The 14413-nt window shown below is 40.3% G+C and overlaps 1 protein-coding gene across 7 annotated transcripts in view; it reads left to right on the top strand.

Annotated features, from left to right (window-relative positions):
* Positions 1-14413, top strand: part of nrxn2a (neurexin 2a) — a 516409-nt gene that overhangs the window by 84154 nt on the left and 417842 nt on the right. For all 7 annotated transcript variants that reach the window (XM_048167611.1, XM_048167610.1, XM_048167609.1 and 4 more), the window contains one exon: positions 9337-9357. In XM_048167611.1, the coding sequence (XP_048023568.1) occupies positions 9337-9357 (21 nt within the window). The remainder of the gene's footprint in view (positions 1-9336; positions 9358-14413) is intronic.

Raw genomic sequence — 14413 nt, 5'->3', positions numbered from 1 at the left:
CTAGCAACGTGGAAGAGACCAGAATTATTCTGTCGATTTTCTCTTTCGGTAGAGAGGCCTGGAATTTGACGGTGTCCAGACTGATGCCCAGGAATTCGATGGACGTGGCTGGGCCACTGGTTTTGTCCTGGGCGATCGGAACTCCCAGCTCGGAAAAAACCTTTTGGACTGTAGTGAGATGCGCTGCTGGGATGGCATCAGGAGGCGAAATTATTAAGAAGTCGTCGAGCAGGTGAATAAGGTAAGGAATTGCGTAGTTGTTGGAAAGAATCCAGCAAATTGCTTCTGACAGCATGTCAAAAATCTTGGGGCTGCTTTTGCAGCCGAAGGTTAGGCGGACGGCGAAGTAATATTTTTCATGCCAACGGACGCCAAATAAATGCCAGGAGTCTGGGTGGATGGGCATCACTTTAAATGCTGAAGTAATGTCGACTTTGGCGAGCCAAGAACCACGACCGGCGTTTTTGATTAACAGTATTGCTTGGTCAATATCATGGTACTGAAGAGAAAATTCTTCGAGTGGAATGAGGCTGTTTATGCTTGGAGACGGAGAATTGTGCGGGGCTGAGAGGTCGATTATTAAACGTTTTTTACCGGAGAATTTCCTTGTAGCCACTCCAATAGGGCTGATGCGAAAGTGTTCGAAAGGAGGAATATCAAAAGGTCCGATCATGAAGCCAGAATTAACTTCCTTATTGATCAATTCGTCCACTGTGTCGGGTTCTGTAAGAGCAGATTGAAGATTATCACAAATCATATTTTGTGAGGGAATGCTTTCTAGACCTGGTTCAAAACCATGTTCGAGACCAGACAGCAAATATTTGGTAAATTCGGGATCGGGGTGCTGAGACAATTCAGATGACAGACGTAAAATATTCACAGGAGTCGACAAGTAATTTTTGGAATTTTTATTGGTAGATTTTTGTACAGGGCATACAGTGCGGGCGTGGGCGCCGCCGCAGTAATTGCAAATATGCAAAAAACGACAGCGATTTCTTAGGCAGCCGCCTGTATTGAAGTGGTTGCAGACCTGACGTCTGGAGGAAAAAGCTGCGCCTCTTCCGAATGAGTCGGAGTTTGTAGCTGGCCGTGGAACGTAACTCGTTGATTTCTCTTGGTTGGGGACTGGAATAGGAGGAATTGACGGATTTACTTGGGGACAAGTCATGGTGGAATGGGCGAGCGACCTACAGACTGCGCAGGAAATATTTCGAACGCCCAGGAAGATTTTATTGTGGAGATCAGTGTCCAGCGCGCCCCAGTAGGGGCACTGATTCCACTGAGCGATACGAACGGCGCATTTTGCTGAAAACAGCTTGTGGTAAGTGTAAAAATGAGATCCCCCATAGGATAACGCGAGCTCTGCCACTATCGCGAGATAGTCATTCAGCTCGCGTCTCCTATGGGGGAAAACAGCACAAATGATTTCGGTGAATCTACTGAATGCGATGCAAAATTCAGAAAATGAAAGGATTCGGGATGAGGAATTATTTGGATTTTTTAAAGTGACTGAAAAGTCACCACAATTAATCTGGCGATTAGAATCAGGTGGGGGAAGCAGGGAAAGGAGTGATGATAGATCGATGTCTGCACCTGATAGAATCTGCGCTCTGATATTGCCGGCGACAGGGGGCGGTTCCAAAGCGATGGCGTTTGGAGGAATGGGCATCGGTGTAGCTGTGAACAAAGAAAATTGTGATTTTGCTTGAGGGAGAATGTTTTGAGGGAGAAAATCCGGGGCCGACACTGAAAACGGAGGCAGCCTCGCGCTTGAGATGGCACCTGGACCTTGGGAAGCGACGGGGAAGGAGAGAGAAGGTTGAGGTAAAGAATAAAGCGGCTGGGCCTGTGCCGCTAACGGAGGCATCCTCACGCTAGGGGCTGCTGTAGGCCACAGCTGGGGAAAAGTGTTAGCGAGAGGGGAAGGAGAAGGAAAAGTTGTTCGGGCTTGCGATTCTTGCGGAGGCAACCTCACGTCAGGAGCCGCAGGCCACGAACGTTGAGGAGAATTCGAGACAGTGAGCAGTACAGGTTGAGCCTGCCCCGCTAGCGGAGGCAGCCTCACGCTAGGGGGAAGACAACCACTGGTAGAGGCGGGTAATTCCGTACGGGGGGCGGTGCTGGAGAAACCCGCGGAAAGAGGCTGAGTAGAAGGAGGAGGGTGCGGCGTAGCAGCGGCGGAATCTGGGGCTCGGCCCAGGCTCGCTGAAGGCCCGCTGCCCTTACCAGACGATCGGCGTTGAACTGGTCTTGCTGTAGAGGAAGACTGAGTTTGAGAGGTACGTGGTTTTTTACCTTTGCTGCTTGAAGTCGTTTTCTTAGAGGGAGAAAGGGGTTTAAAGGGAGCGCAAGTTGACTGCAGGCTTGAATATAATTTATATAACTCGGGTTTATTCATCCGTCTCGAGAAATGGACATCCGCGCTGATCAGAGCTTGCCTTAATCCCAGCACTGTCCATTTCTCGATTGCAGGAATGGTTGGTTGAGCCATAGAGTAGGAGGATGATGATGATGATGATGATGACGATGAGGAAGAAGGTGTGTGTCTCACCGGTGGAGGAGAGGGCTGGTCTAGCCGCCTTGGACTACGGATAGTGGAGCGGATAGGCTGACGGCCGCGCAATGGAGTCGGAGACTCAGCGACGGCACCTGGCGGCGCATGGCTGCTCCTTGGGATGGCGCGGTTCGGCGAAAGAGTCTGTGAATATAGAGACTCATCATCGGACGGGAAGAGTTCGATTTCCGACATTTTAGGCGAACCTATTCTGGAAACTGTCGAGGATCTTTGGGTGAGTTTTGACTGTGATTATATACAGGCCTGAACTCATGCTGATTGGGTAGATACGTTGATTACAGATTGTTGACAGCTGGTTGAGATGACGTAATCATTAAGATGACGTAATGATTGGGTAGGTTATTTGACTTGTTCCTCCTGAACTACGTTAATGAAACATAATTTAATTTGTAGTCGTTGAGCGACCTAGATTAGGAAAATGGATAATAGATCAGCGCTCCCTCTCCCGAGTGCTCGTTTACACGCCGACGTCTCCATGGCCACATAATGATGATCGCAAAATAACATTCGCAAAGATTCCTCTTTAATTGGCCATAGGGTTAGGTCTCGGTTTTCAATGGCCATGTGGAAGCCGCCATGTGTTCTCATTAGTGTTTTAGAGCGAATATTGTTGCCCTCCACCTTTTAAGAGCTGCAAACAGCTCCTCTCACAGCTACTTTTTCCTCATTATCACAGTGGCAACTGTGATCTGACTCACCCTCCATGACCAGACCATCCAGCTCCACACAAGCTCCACCTTGCAAGCCTTTGACGTCCTCCCCTGACTCCTATTATTTCACAGTAAAGGCTTTTCCGTGCCTTGCGTGGTTCTGCGCTTGCCCGAGTCTGTCCTGTGGTCTCAAGTATGTCATTAAGGTAGCACCTGACCTTTTGGCTTCTTGGAGAACTTGCTGTGGAAGCAGGATCAGTGTCATCATATTCAAATTGTGGTATTAATGAGTCCCAAATTACTTTCTGTCTATACCCAGATTCATTTATAGGAATAATTAGGCTATTTGATTTATTCAATGAACAAGTAATAGTATTATACATATTATGTAAGTAGATAATATTTGGCTTTATGTACATTTATTAAAATGTGTGCCTTGGAGGATAAGCTTGGTTTCTCCTAAGTGTTTTCTCTTTCTTCTCTTAAACATTTTGAAGGTTTTTTTCTTGCCACAACCATTCACTGAGGGTAGTAAAGTCCGCATGAAACTGAAGTTGCGATAGAATTCCCTATTGTGTGATGTACTGTATACACGAGTGAAAAAGCTTTTGGAATGAGAAAAAAATGTAGAGCGGAATTGGAGTAAGTTGTTAACTAAATGGAGTCAGATCTGAATGTCAGTTTGCAATCAGTTGTGGAGGATATATAGCCTTATCCTCTACTGAGACGTATGTCATGAAGAGAACAGATGCCATTTTGAGGGAGAGAGGAGGTTTATGTTTTTGATTAAAGAATGTGAATAAAAAAAAGATATGCACAGATACAGTAAATCATTTATAATACGGCAGCGGTTATTTGCACTAATAGATGCTATTTACACTAAGTGCAAATTATGATAGATGCTATTTACATTAAGTGACAATAGCAGCATTTCTTAGCGATATGTTATTTACACTAGGTGAAAATAGCGATAGATTCTATTTACACCATGTAAAAGTGTCAGTTCTTTGCAATAAGAATAAATAGTAATTATGCTATCTATACTTTATATTGGCAGATACTGTTTGTACCTCAGTATTTTTGTACATTAACAGGATGCAATAATATCATAGAGTGTAAATGATTATATTAATTACAATTATTAAATGGATGCTGCCTTATTGGGAGAATAAAACCCCTCCCTACACCTTCCCCTAACCCTAGCCAGTAATCACTTTTAATATTATTAAACACTCGTTCACAGTTTATTTTCACTTTTAGAACATTATTTTCATTTTTGTTGAAAATAAATGCAAGTTCGGCAAAAGGCGGATTCGAACCCACGTCGGTCGCGTTAAAAGCTAGGTTGGCAAGCTTTACTCGCTACTGCTGCACCACTGAAGACGTTGAATTTTGTGTTTCTAGTGTAAATAGAATATGCAAAATTTCAATTATGAAGACTTTTAGGAGGAAAAAAACTAAAACTCTTTTAAAACAATTCAAATTTGTCTACTGATAATATCCAACAGTTGATATACATGCAGGAGAATAGTCTTTTTTGTCTTTTTTCTTCTTCTCTTAAGTCATAAAGTACAATCTGAGACATTTGCACCATATCTCAGATTATGTATTGTCTTTAATAGCATTTTGTGGTGGAAATGACAGTGGTATATTTTCGCAAATGTCCCAAATGTTTTTAAAGGAATGCAACATTTCGCAGAGAACGCAAGAGTATGCAAAAGCATTGGCATATTTTTTCCATCTCCATGTCATTTTACGGGCTCCGTAGATTAGAAATGACACAGTAAATATGCTGTTCACATGATCTTTTTTTTCGTTATCTTCACACATCAAAAGTCTAATAAAAAGATCTTATACATACACTGTTCTAGGCTATATAGTATGAATGAAATCCAAACATGCTACATCTGCCATATTCGCTTTGTCATGTGAGCTTCTTTGTACTAAGTCATCCCAGTACTTTTCGCCTACTGTTATGAATTCTACACATACTGTTTTTTTCGCCTACTGTATAGTAGGGAAGTAGGCATATTTGAATGCAGAGCTGGTTAGAAGTTTCTAGACCGTTTTAATATGACCTTTATATAACAAAAATAAAAAAGTTGAAATCTGTCAGGTTTAATAAAAATCGACCCCCTGGGAAATAAAAGTTCCTGAAGTCGAAGAAACTCCCATTTATAGATTTAATCATTGTATCTTAGAAAACAACACAAGCAACATGCATCCCAGCTCCCATGAATCTAATCATCTAGACATATACTATAAACAGTCATCTGCAGTAATGACAATAACATTTGAGTGTATGACTTGATTTATGACTCAAACAAGTGGTGCGTGAATTTTTATCATGTTTTAGTCAGATTGAAATCTACAGTAGACTCGTAAGGATGCAATTATGAGCTTTTTAAAGTTTCTTCCAACAACATTTGTAAGTACTTACTGCATACTCAAGTAGTGTTTTTTTACTTCACATGCCACCAAAGATATCATATATGCTTTTGAGTAATACTCTTTAACCACTTTAAAATGACATTCACCCTCTAAATTCCTTGATTTACTTTTCTGAATGCTTGTTATCTTACTGATGCATATTATTTTTCTTGGATGCGCATGATGTTTTACTCCTACACCTGAATATTCATAAAGTGTAGGATTACAGGAAGGCCTTCGATACTTTTATTAAATTTATATTTATAGTAATGTGCATTTAGCCTGTTTGCCATGTAACATTTCATTTAATTGATTCATAATAGTAGGATTTGACATTCAAACAAGATACATAAATATGAGCCATAACCTAAAACCTCACCTAACTTGATATTTTGATAGACTCCCCCAGCAATTACAGGTACATACAGTATCTCACAGAAGTGAGTACACCCTTCACAATTTTGTAAATATTTTATTATATCTTTTCATGTGACAACACTGAAGAAATGACACTTTGCTACAATGTAAAGTAGTGAGTGTACAGCTTGTATAACAGTGTAAATTTGCTGTCCCCTCAAAATAACTCAACACACAGCCATTAATGTCTAAACCGCTGGCCACAAAAGTGAGTATACCCCAAGTGAAAATGTCCAAATTGGGCCCAAAGTGTCAATATTTTGTGTCGCCACCATTATTTTCCAGCACTGCTTAACCTTCTTGGGCATGGAGTTCACCAGAGCTTCACAGGTTACCACTGGAGTCCTTTTCTACTCCTCCATAACAACATCATGGAGCTGGTGGTTGTTATAGACCTTGCACTCCTCCACCTTCTGTTTGAGGATGCCCCACAGATGCTCAATAGGGTTTAGGTACCCTCAGCTTCTTTAGCAAGGCAGTGGTCATATTGGAGGTGTGTTTGGGGTCGTTATCATGTTGGAATACTGCCCAGTCTCCGAAGGGAGGGGATCATGCTCTGCTCATTCATGGTTCCCTCAATGAACTGTAGCTTCCCAGTGCCGGCAGCACTCATGCAGCCCCAGACCATGACACTCCCACCACCATGCTTGGCCGTAGGCAAGACACACTTGTCTTTGTTCTCCTCACCTGGTTGCCGCCACACACGCTTGACACCATCTGAACCAAATAAGTTTATCTTGGTCTCATCAGACCACAGGACATCGTTCCAGTAATCCATGTCCTTTTCTGCTTGTCTTCAGCAAACTGTTTGCAGGCTTTCTTGTGCATCATCTTTAGAAGAGGCTTCCTTCTGGGATGACAGCCATGCAGACCAATTTGATGCAGTGTGCGGAGTATGGTCTGAGCACTGACAAGCTGACCCCCCACCCCTTCAACCTCTGCAGCAATGCTGGCAGCACTCATACGTCTATTTCCCAAACACAACCTCTGGATATGACGCTGAGCATGTGCACTCAACTTCTTTGGTCGACCATGGCGAGGCCTGTTCTGAGTGGAACCTGTCCTGTTAAACCACTGTATGGTCTTGGCCACTGTGCTGCAGCTCAGTTTCAGGGTCTTGGCAATCTTCTTATAGCCTACGCCATCTTTATGTAGAGCAACAATTCTTTTTTTCAGATCCTCAGAGAGTTCTTTGCCATGAGGTGCCATGTTGAACTTCCAGTGACCAGTATGAGAGAGTGAGAGCGATAATACCAAATTTAACACACCTGCTCCCCATTCACGCCTGATAAATTATAAATATTTGAATCAGTTAATCAAAATGAACTTAATGTAGCTGAATTAATATTGCAATCAATTAATCTGTTTGGCCAGTGAACACTCAGTATTGATCGTCTATCAACTTTTCAAGAATTATATTTTTCCATGGCCACAGAAAAAGATCGCTTTCTTAGCACGTAGCTGTGATCAAATTGTTATCAGGGACATTGGTTTTATAAGCAGACCAGAATCAACTCGCAAGAGTGTGCACACAAGTTTTATTTAACTAAATCACAAACACATAACTAAACTAACAAACACAAACATACCATTAACGCAATGAGAGAGTGAAAAATGAATCTGAACCATATCATAACAGGGGAATGAAACAATGGAAAGGGTAAATTAACAATTGCTGGACAAACCATCAGTTTCAATACTATAAAGCACCTTTGTTAAAAGGGGTTCACAGTCTTAATACTAAATTGCCATTTAGTGTTCAAACAATATTTGCAAATGCCTTCGCTCTCCGGATCTGCAGGCACAGGAGAAATCCTTGATGGTTTGGTCTGCTGGCATGGAAGTTGTAATCAATATCTTCTGCGTTGAATGAAGAAAATGAAGACAAACTTTGCGCTGTTAATTTGACTCTTTTGTGGTCGCTGCAGTTGTGCATGGCTTGAAGTGAAATGGAGGCCTAACAGCCCGGCTCGGGCTGGGTGGCCCTCACGTTGTATCAACAGGAACAAAGAGAAAAACCAGAAGCCCCAACTCAGATCTGCTCAGAGCTATTTAACTTCTCCAGACAGTCGACACCTTCAAATCTTGGCTTGACCAATGAGAAAGATGCAATTCTCTGGCGGGGGATTTCCTTTGTTTGAAAGTGCATGGGAGAGTTCACTAGAAAGTTTGTGTCCATTTATATTCTGATAAATATAACAAACATGCAATGCATTCTATGGTATTGTGATGTTCACCAAAATGTGAGTCATTAAACATGGAGTAATTTGATATTAAACATCACCTAGATGAAATACATTATCTAGTAGTTCCAACTTTCAGGCATGCATAACGCTATACAACATACAAAAGAACAATATACAAACAGTAATAATACACAAGATGTACTGGGGAAATGCATGTTCATTCATTTAGAAGAAGTTGTCAATGAATTATTGGCAAAGATTCCATTTTTATAAACCAAATGATTCTGGTGACCTGCGTTTTCCTGATAAAACACTGTCTTTGAAGTGGATGTGAAGAGCAAATGGTGATAGCGCTCAATGGGGAAGCCAGACGTTACGGTGCCTGGCATGGGTGAAGGGTTGGAAGATGTTGAGCAATTGTGTGTTTGATCTATTCAGATGCTACATAAGAGAGTTAGTTACTTTGCTTCATGACGACGTGGTCCTTTGCAGGTGTCTGAATGATGTCATATCCTGTCACATGATATTGACCACATGACTTGATCCAAAATGGTCCCTTTATATTGGCCCAAAGGCCAATACAGCCATACAGAATGACATCAATGAAATTCATTTTTCCAGACATTCTTTCTCATAACAAAACAACAACTTCTATAATTTTAATTCCATTTTGCACTATTTTGATATAAGATGTTATAAAATCATTTTATTCACAAATGAAATGACTGTATTGGCCTTTGGATGGTTAAACCGAATGGCCTTTTGACACTTCAAAATCTTTAAAATACTTTTATATGTTGCAAAATATAATTAAAACCTTTTGGATTCAATAAAAGAGATCTAGTTGTACTACCTTACATACTTTGGATGTCATATCTTTGTTTTTTATTATTATTAATGCCTTTGGACAAAGAAAAAAAAAAAAAAAAAAAGACCTGTCACGTCATTGACCCATATACTATCTTCAGCAATGACATTTATTATGCTCATTATCATCATCAGCCTGAATGACAAATGTTGTTTTCTGTGTTGCTGATTTATTATTCTCTCTTTTTCTTTCCTATCATTCCTGCTGCAGCTCTCCAGCAAGTTCTGGGAGGTAAGACCAATGTTTCATCTTTTCGTATCTGATAAGCTAGAGCTGATAGTGATGGTGGTGTCATCCTTCCTTGCATTGTCAGTTTGTACTGCAGTTCTGCTGACTGACACGAGTGGACCAAAATCACTCAATTGCACGAGACAAAGGCCAGATTCGAAATGTAATTGAGCGACACGTGCCGTTTTGCGTGCTGCACCGGTTATACGCGAGTAAACGCTAGACGGTAGAGTGTTTATGTTGTGGAGGATTTTATAATGATCGGTCTCCCGTTTTGCAGGGCCAGAGGCTCGGGGCTCCAGCCCTGCAGCTTTTAAATGATCTCTGAATTAGATCTGCTGAATTAGACCGAGTAAGTGCAACCCAGGCTAGGATTAAGGCAGCTGGCAGTGGTCATGCAAAACCGCTCTGCCATATACAGCTCATGGGGAAGATAAATTGAACCGCAGTTAGGGCGAGAGTAGCGTAGAGATGAATCCTGCAAGGCTTGACACTTCACAACTCACAAGTTTGAATGCTGGAGAAGATCCCAAGTATATATTATTTTTCCAACACCACCTCTGTGAATGATAAAACTTAAACGCTACGGGTTGTGATGTCCGTCCTTTTGTTTTAGCTCCAAGGACCTCTATATTTTATGTGGATGGATGGGTTACGTCTGAGGCCTGCAGAAATTCATCAACTCGATCTTGATTTCCAAAAGCTAGTGATGAAAAATGTCTCCCTGATCGAAGAGATCCATGATGCCTTGGTTATTTAAAATGTATTATATTGTGCCTCAGAGCTGATGTGATGTCTGGGCTTGAAAATGATGATTTACTGCATTATTCAGCAGATGTTAAAACACTGTTAAAGGATACACACAAAAAAATCTTTTTTTTTTTTTTTTTTTTTTTTTTGTGCAGATTGGAAATTAAAACGGCAAGAAGGAAATGGCAAAAAATGCCTGTATAATAGTGGCGCAAGTCTGAGGTCTTGCAAAAAGGAGAAGTCTATTGTGAAAAGGTCTGCTCTATTTAAAATGTACACTCACTGATGTTACTGAAGGACTGTGATCATTGCCAGTGTCTGCATTGTATTCATTCTCAACAGAAGAAGGTTATCTTAAAGGCCACACTGACACTAGTGGATGACAGAGGCCTTCTTTTACAGCATGAGCTTTTAGCCTAGACTTTTAATCATCCTCCGTTTCTCTTGTGAAGAGCTCAAGTGCTAGGACTACGCAAACATCAAATGGCAAGAATTGGACGGGGATGTGCCATATAAAGCAAGTGCTTGTGTCTTTATTGGATTAAAGCTTTCACACAGTGTCAGCACTTTGTTTCCAGTGCAGAACGCATGAAAACAAAAATGACACTCATTCAAGCAAACTCGCAACCATGCTTTTTTCATCACCTTCTCTGGAATGTGGTGTGACATCTAAACAGCTTGATTTAGGTGTCCCATCAGTTTGTGTATGTACAGCATTAAAATTCTGTCACATGGAGATTCTGTTCATGTCTGGGTGGTCACAGGAAGAAGGAGATTTTGTAGCAGAAAGCAGGCATGCGAAAATGTGTTTTTGTGTTAGGTCAGATGCCTCAGCCATGTCACTGAAATTACCAGCTTAGATCTGTACAGATTTCTGTGATGGTTCGTGTTGGTTTGGTGCTAGTCTAGTTGGAGGACCACAGTAAAGTGGTTTGGTTGAAAACAAAACTGGCTGGTGTTAAGATGGTTAGGAAGCATTCAAAGTTGGGTAATATGCAGCACTTAAAACATTTCAGCAGGGATTTCTGTTCAAATCATCATTCATGTGTATTTATAATTAAACCTCAAATTTAAATAGATATGATTAGAAATTCATACATTTAAAGGGGCTCTATGTAAGATTTTTACTTTAATAAAGCATAAAAATACCCCGATATGTTTGCAGATATTTAGGAAACATGCTAAGTTCACCTACTTGTTCCTCAGAAAAACAATGCTACAGCCAGATATTCTACTTTGAAAATGTGCGTTCCGGGCGGAATGTCTGTCTGTGTTTTGGTCTGTGAAAAACCGTGTGCTGCCAGTTTATCCAATAGTATTTCGACATCACAGGTTGCCTGTTGGCGGAAAACAGCACGTATTGCAACCATGGAAACCAACAAACAAACTGGGTCAGAGAATCGCAGATTCTGCTTGACCTAAAAAGCCTCTGAATCCATCTAAATATCTCTATGAACAACATCATATTAAAACAGATAAATCAACTCATCAGCTTACAGTGTTTATGTCTCCTCAGCTTTCATTGTGAATTGTGCTCCCTATTGTTGCTGGCAACCCCCGTCTTTGAACGAAGGGGCGGGCCAAACAATATTTTGAATTTGGGCTGCAGTACCTATTTTGAACACTGGGTGTCATTCCTACATAGAGCCCCTTTAATGCATTTTTTTTTTTTATTAATCAAAGATGGATTAAATAGGCTATCTTAAAAATGACAGTAAAGACATTTATAATGTTACAAAATTTCTATTTCAAATAAATTGTTATTTTGAACTTTCCATTTATCAACGAATCTAAAAAATCTGTTTACTCAAAAATAATAACTGTTTTCAACATTGATGCTAATAAAAAATTTGTCTTGAGCACCAAATCAGCATATTCAGAGACTTATAAGAATAAATGACATTATAAAATATATTAAAAGAGAAAACAAATTTAATTGTAATAATATTTCACAATATTACTATTTTTACTGTATTTTGATCAAATAAATGCATCAGTGCCTTGATAAGTAGGGGTGTAACGGTACACAAAACGAACGGTTCGGTACGTACCTCGATTTTGAAGTCATGATTCAGGACAGCAGGGGGAGAAAACAACAAAATTGCTTTTTTATAATTAAACAGTAGTTTACTGAACAAACTGTGTCTCTGCCTTTAAATGAACTCAGTTATAAATAAAAAAAATTAAAATAAAAATAAAACCGTAAACCAGCGGTCGGCAAATGTCGAGAGCGCATTATTGTGACGCGAGAGCACATCAATGTAATGCGCGAGCGCAAATCTCTCCGCTCGCGCGCGGATTTCCTTTGCTCTCGCACAAAACTGGACGCGTGCTCTCAATATACAGTGCTCTCTTATGAACTGCTTCTCCTCTTGCTCAGATATTGCCTGTGCACGCTCAAACTGTGTCCTGTGCGCTCGCGAATCTCTACGTGCACTTGCACTAGAAATTAATTTGCTCCTGGATTAAACGCTGTCAAAAGTTATCAACCAATCAGAAGAGACAACTGATCCATGAAAATGCTACGTGGAATCTTATTGGCTGAGAGTGAACTGCACCTGGAATTCTGGAATTCTTTCAACAAAGATTGATATTTAATTTCTTTACAATTTAATAATATTTAATAACATTAAAGCTGCCGTAGGTAACTTTTGTAAAAAAATATTTTTTACATATTTGTTAAACCTGACATTATGTCCTGACAGTAGAATATGAGACAGATAATCTGTGAAAAAATCAAGCTCCTCTGGCTCCTCCCAGTGGTCCTATTGCCATTTGCAGAAATACACCGCTCCCGGTAAGAAACAACCAATCAGAGCCAGGAGGAGTGTCTTAGCAGTGTCACTCAATCAAGCTCGCGTGCGCGCTGATCACACTCCTCTCATGCACAGTGTACAGGCGTCAAATTCAAGATTACCGGTGTGCCGCAGCTTTGCTTATGGCGAAATAAAACGATGTTATATGCAAAGGACCACCCTGAAATCTACAAGAAACCATGCCATACATAATTTGTCAGTCCTGTTTTGAAATTATCTTAGTTGTGTAGTTCTTAAAAAATTAAACAAATCAAGCAGGGATACTTACTTGTCAAGCAGAAATGTGGCTGACTCTGCATCGGTTTTTAATCCGTTCAGGATACATAGCTCCCTCCACCTCGGAAAAGCCGCTCCGATATTTACCCTCGTTTTATTTTGGGCTCTATCTAATTCTTTCTTTTTGGCATTTTTATCATCGTCATCTGTCTTTTTCCGTTTACCCGTCTTTATTTTATGAGCAGATGCCACTCGAGGAATTGACAGTTTGGATTGTTTTTCCGCCATAAGCAAAGCTGCGGCACACCGGTAATCTTGAAGCCTGTATGCGCTGGCGCTGTGCATGGGAGGGGTGTGATCAGCGCGCACGCGAGCTTGATTGATTGACACTGCTAAGACACTCCTCCTGGCTCTGATTGGTTGTTTCTTACCTGGAGCGGTGTATTTCTGCAAATGGCAATAGGACCACTGGGAGGAGCCAGAGGATCTTGATTTTTTCACAGATTATCTGTCTCATATTCTACTGTCAGGACATAATGTCAGGTTTAACAAATATGTAAAACAATTTTTTTTACAAAAGTTACCTACAGCAGCTTTAATCAAAATGTAGGCCATATCTTAGAAATGGCTCGGAATGGGGCGCTTGGATGATTTCTATATTAATAAGCTTGTTTGTCTAACTGCATCACATTACAGGACAAACCCCACTGAACGATTCATCAAAACCATCATGTTATCCAATATCATGGACCAAAACATTAAACATTAATTTAAAAGATTAAACAACTAATTCAAAGTTATAAATCAGTCTATTTAGAAATGTGTAAAATGTTATAAATTAGCCTATTAAATAATATGTATTAATTTAAATGAATTCATTACAATATCGTTTGAAATGAATGAAGACATGTTTCGTCCAGTGTTTTTGAACGAATCTCTTGAATTAATGATTTTGTTAATGGAATGCATTTTAACAGTCACTGGTCACCACCTACTGGCAGAACAGCTAGCTTAAATGTTAACATCACTCTGCACATGATGTAATATAGCATACCTCCATCACACTTAATAAAAAAATAAATAAATAAAAAAAATAAAAAAAAAATGTGTGAGGATGCCAAGGTATAATTCTGAGTGTAAAAGTAGGCTACGTCAAATAATTATTACAATAAGTTAGGCTCCATTGTGTAACAAGCAAATTAAAATGAGATGCATTTATTATTCACAATATGGAAAGAGGAAATAAAACATAGCTCATTAAGAGCATGACTCAGACA

The sequence above is a fragment of the Megalobrama amblycephala genome, linkage group LG18 (assembly GCF_018812025.1).
Source record: "Megalobrama amblycephala isolate DHTTF-2021 linkage group LG18, ASM1881202v1, whole genome shotgun sequence".
Lineage (NCBI taxonomy): Eukaryota > Metazoa > Chordata > Actinopteri > Cypriniformes > Xenocyprididae > Megalobrama > Megalobrama amblycephala.
The sequence above is the reverse complement of the archived record's forward strand: the minus strand, read 5'-3'. Positions and strand labels throughout refer to the sequence as shown.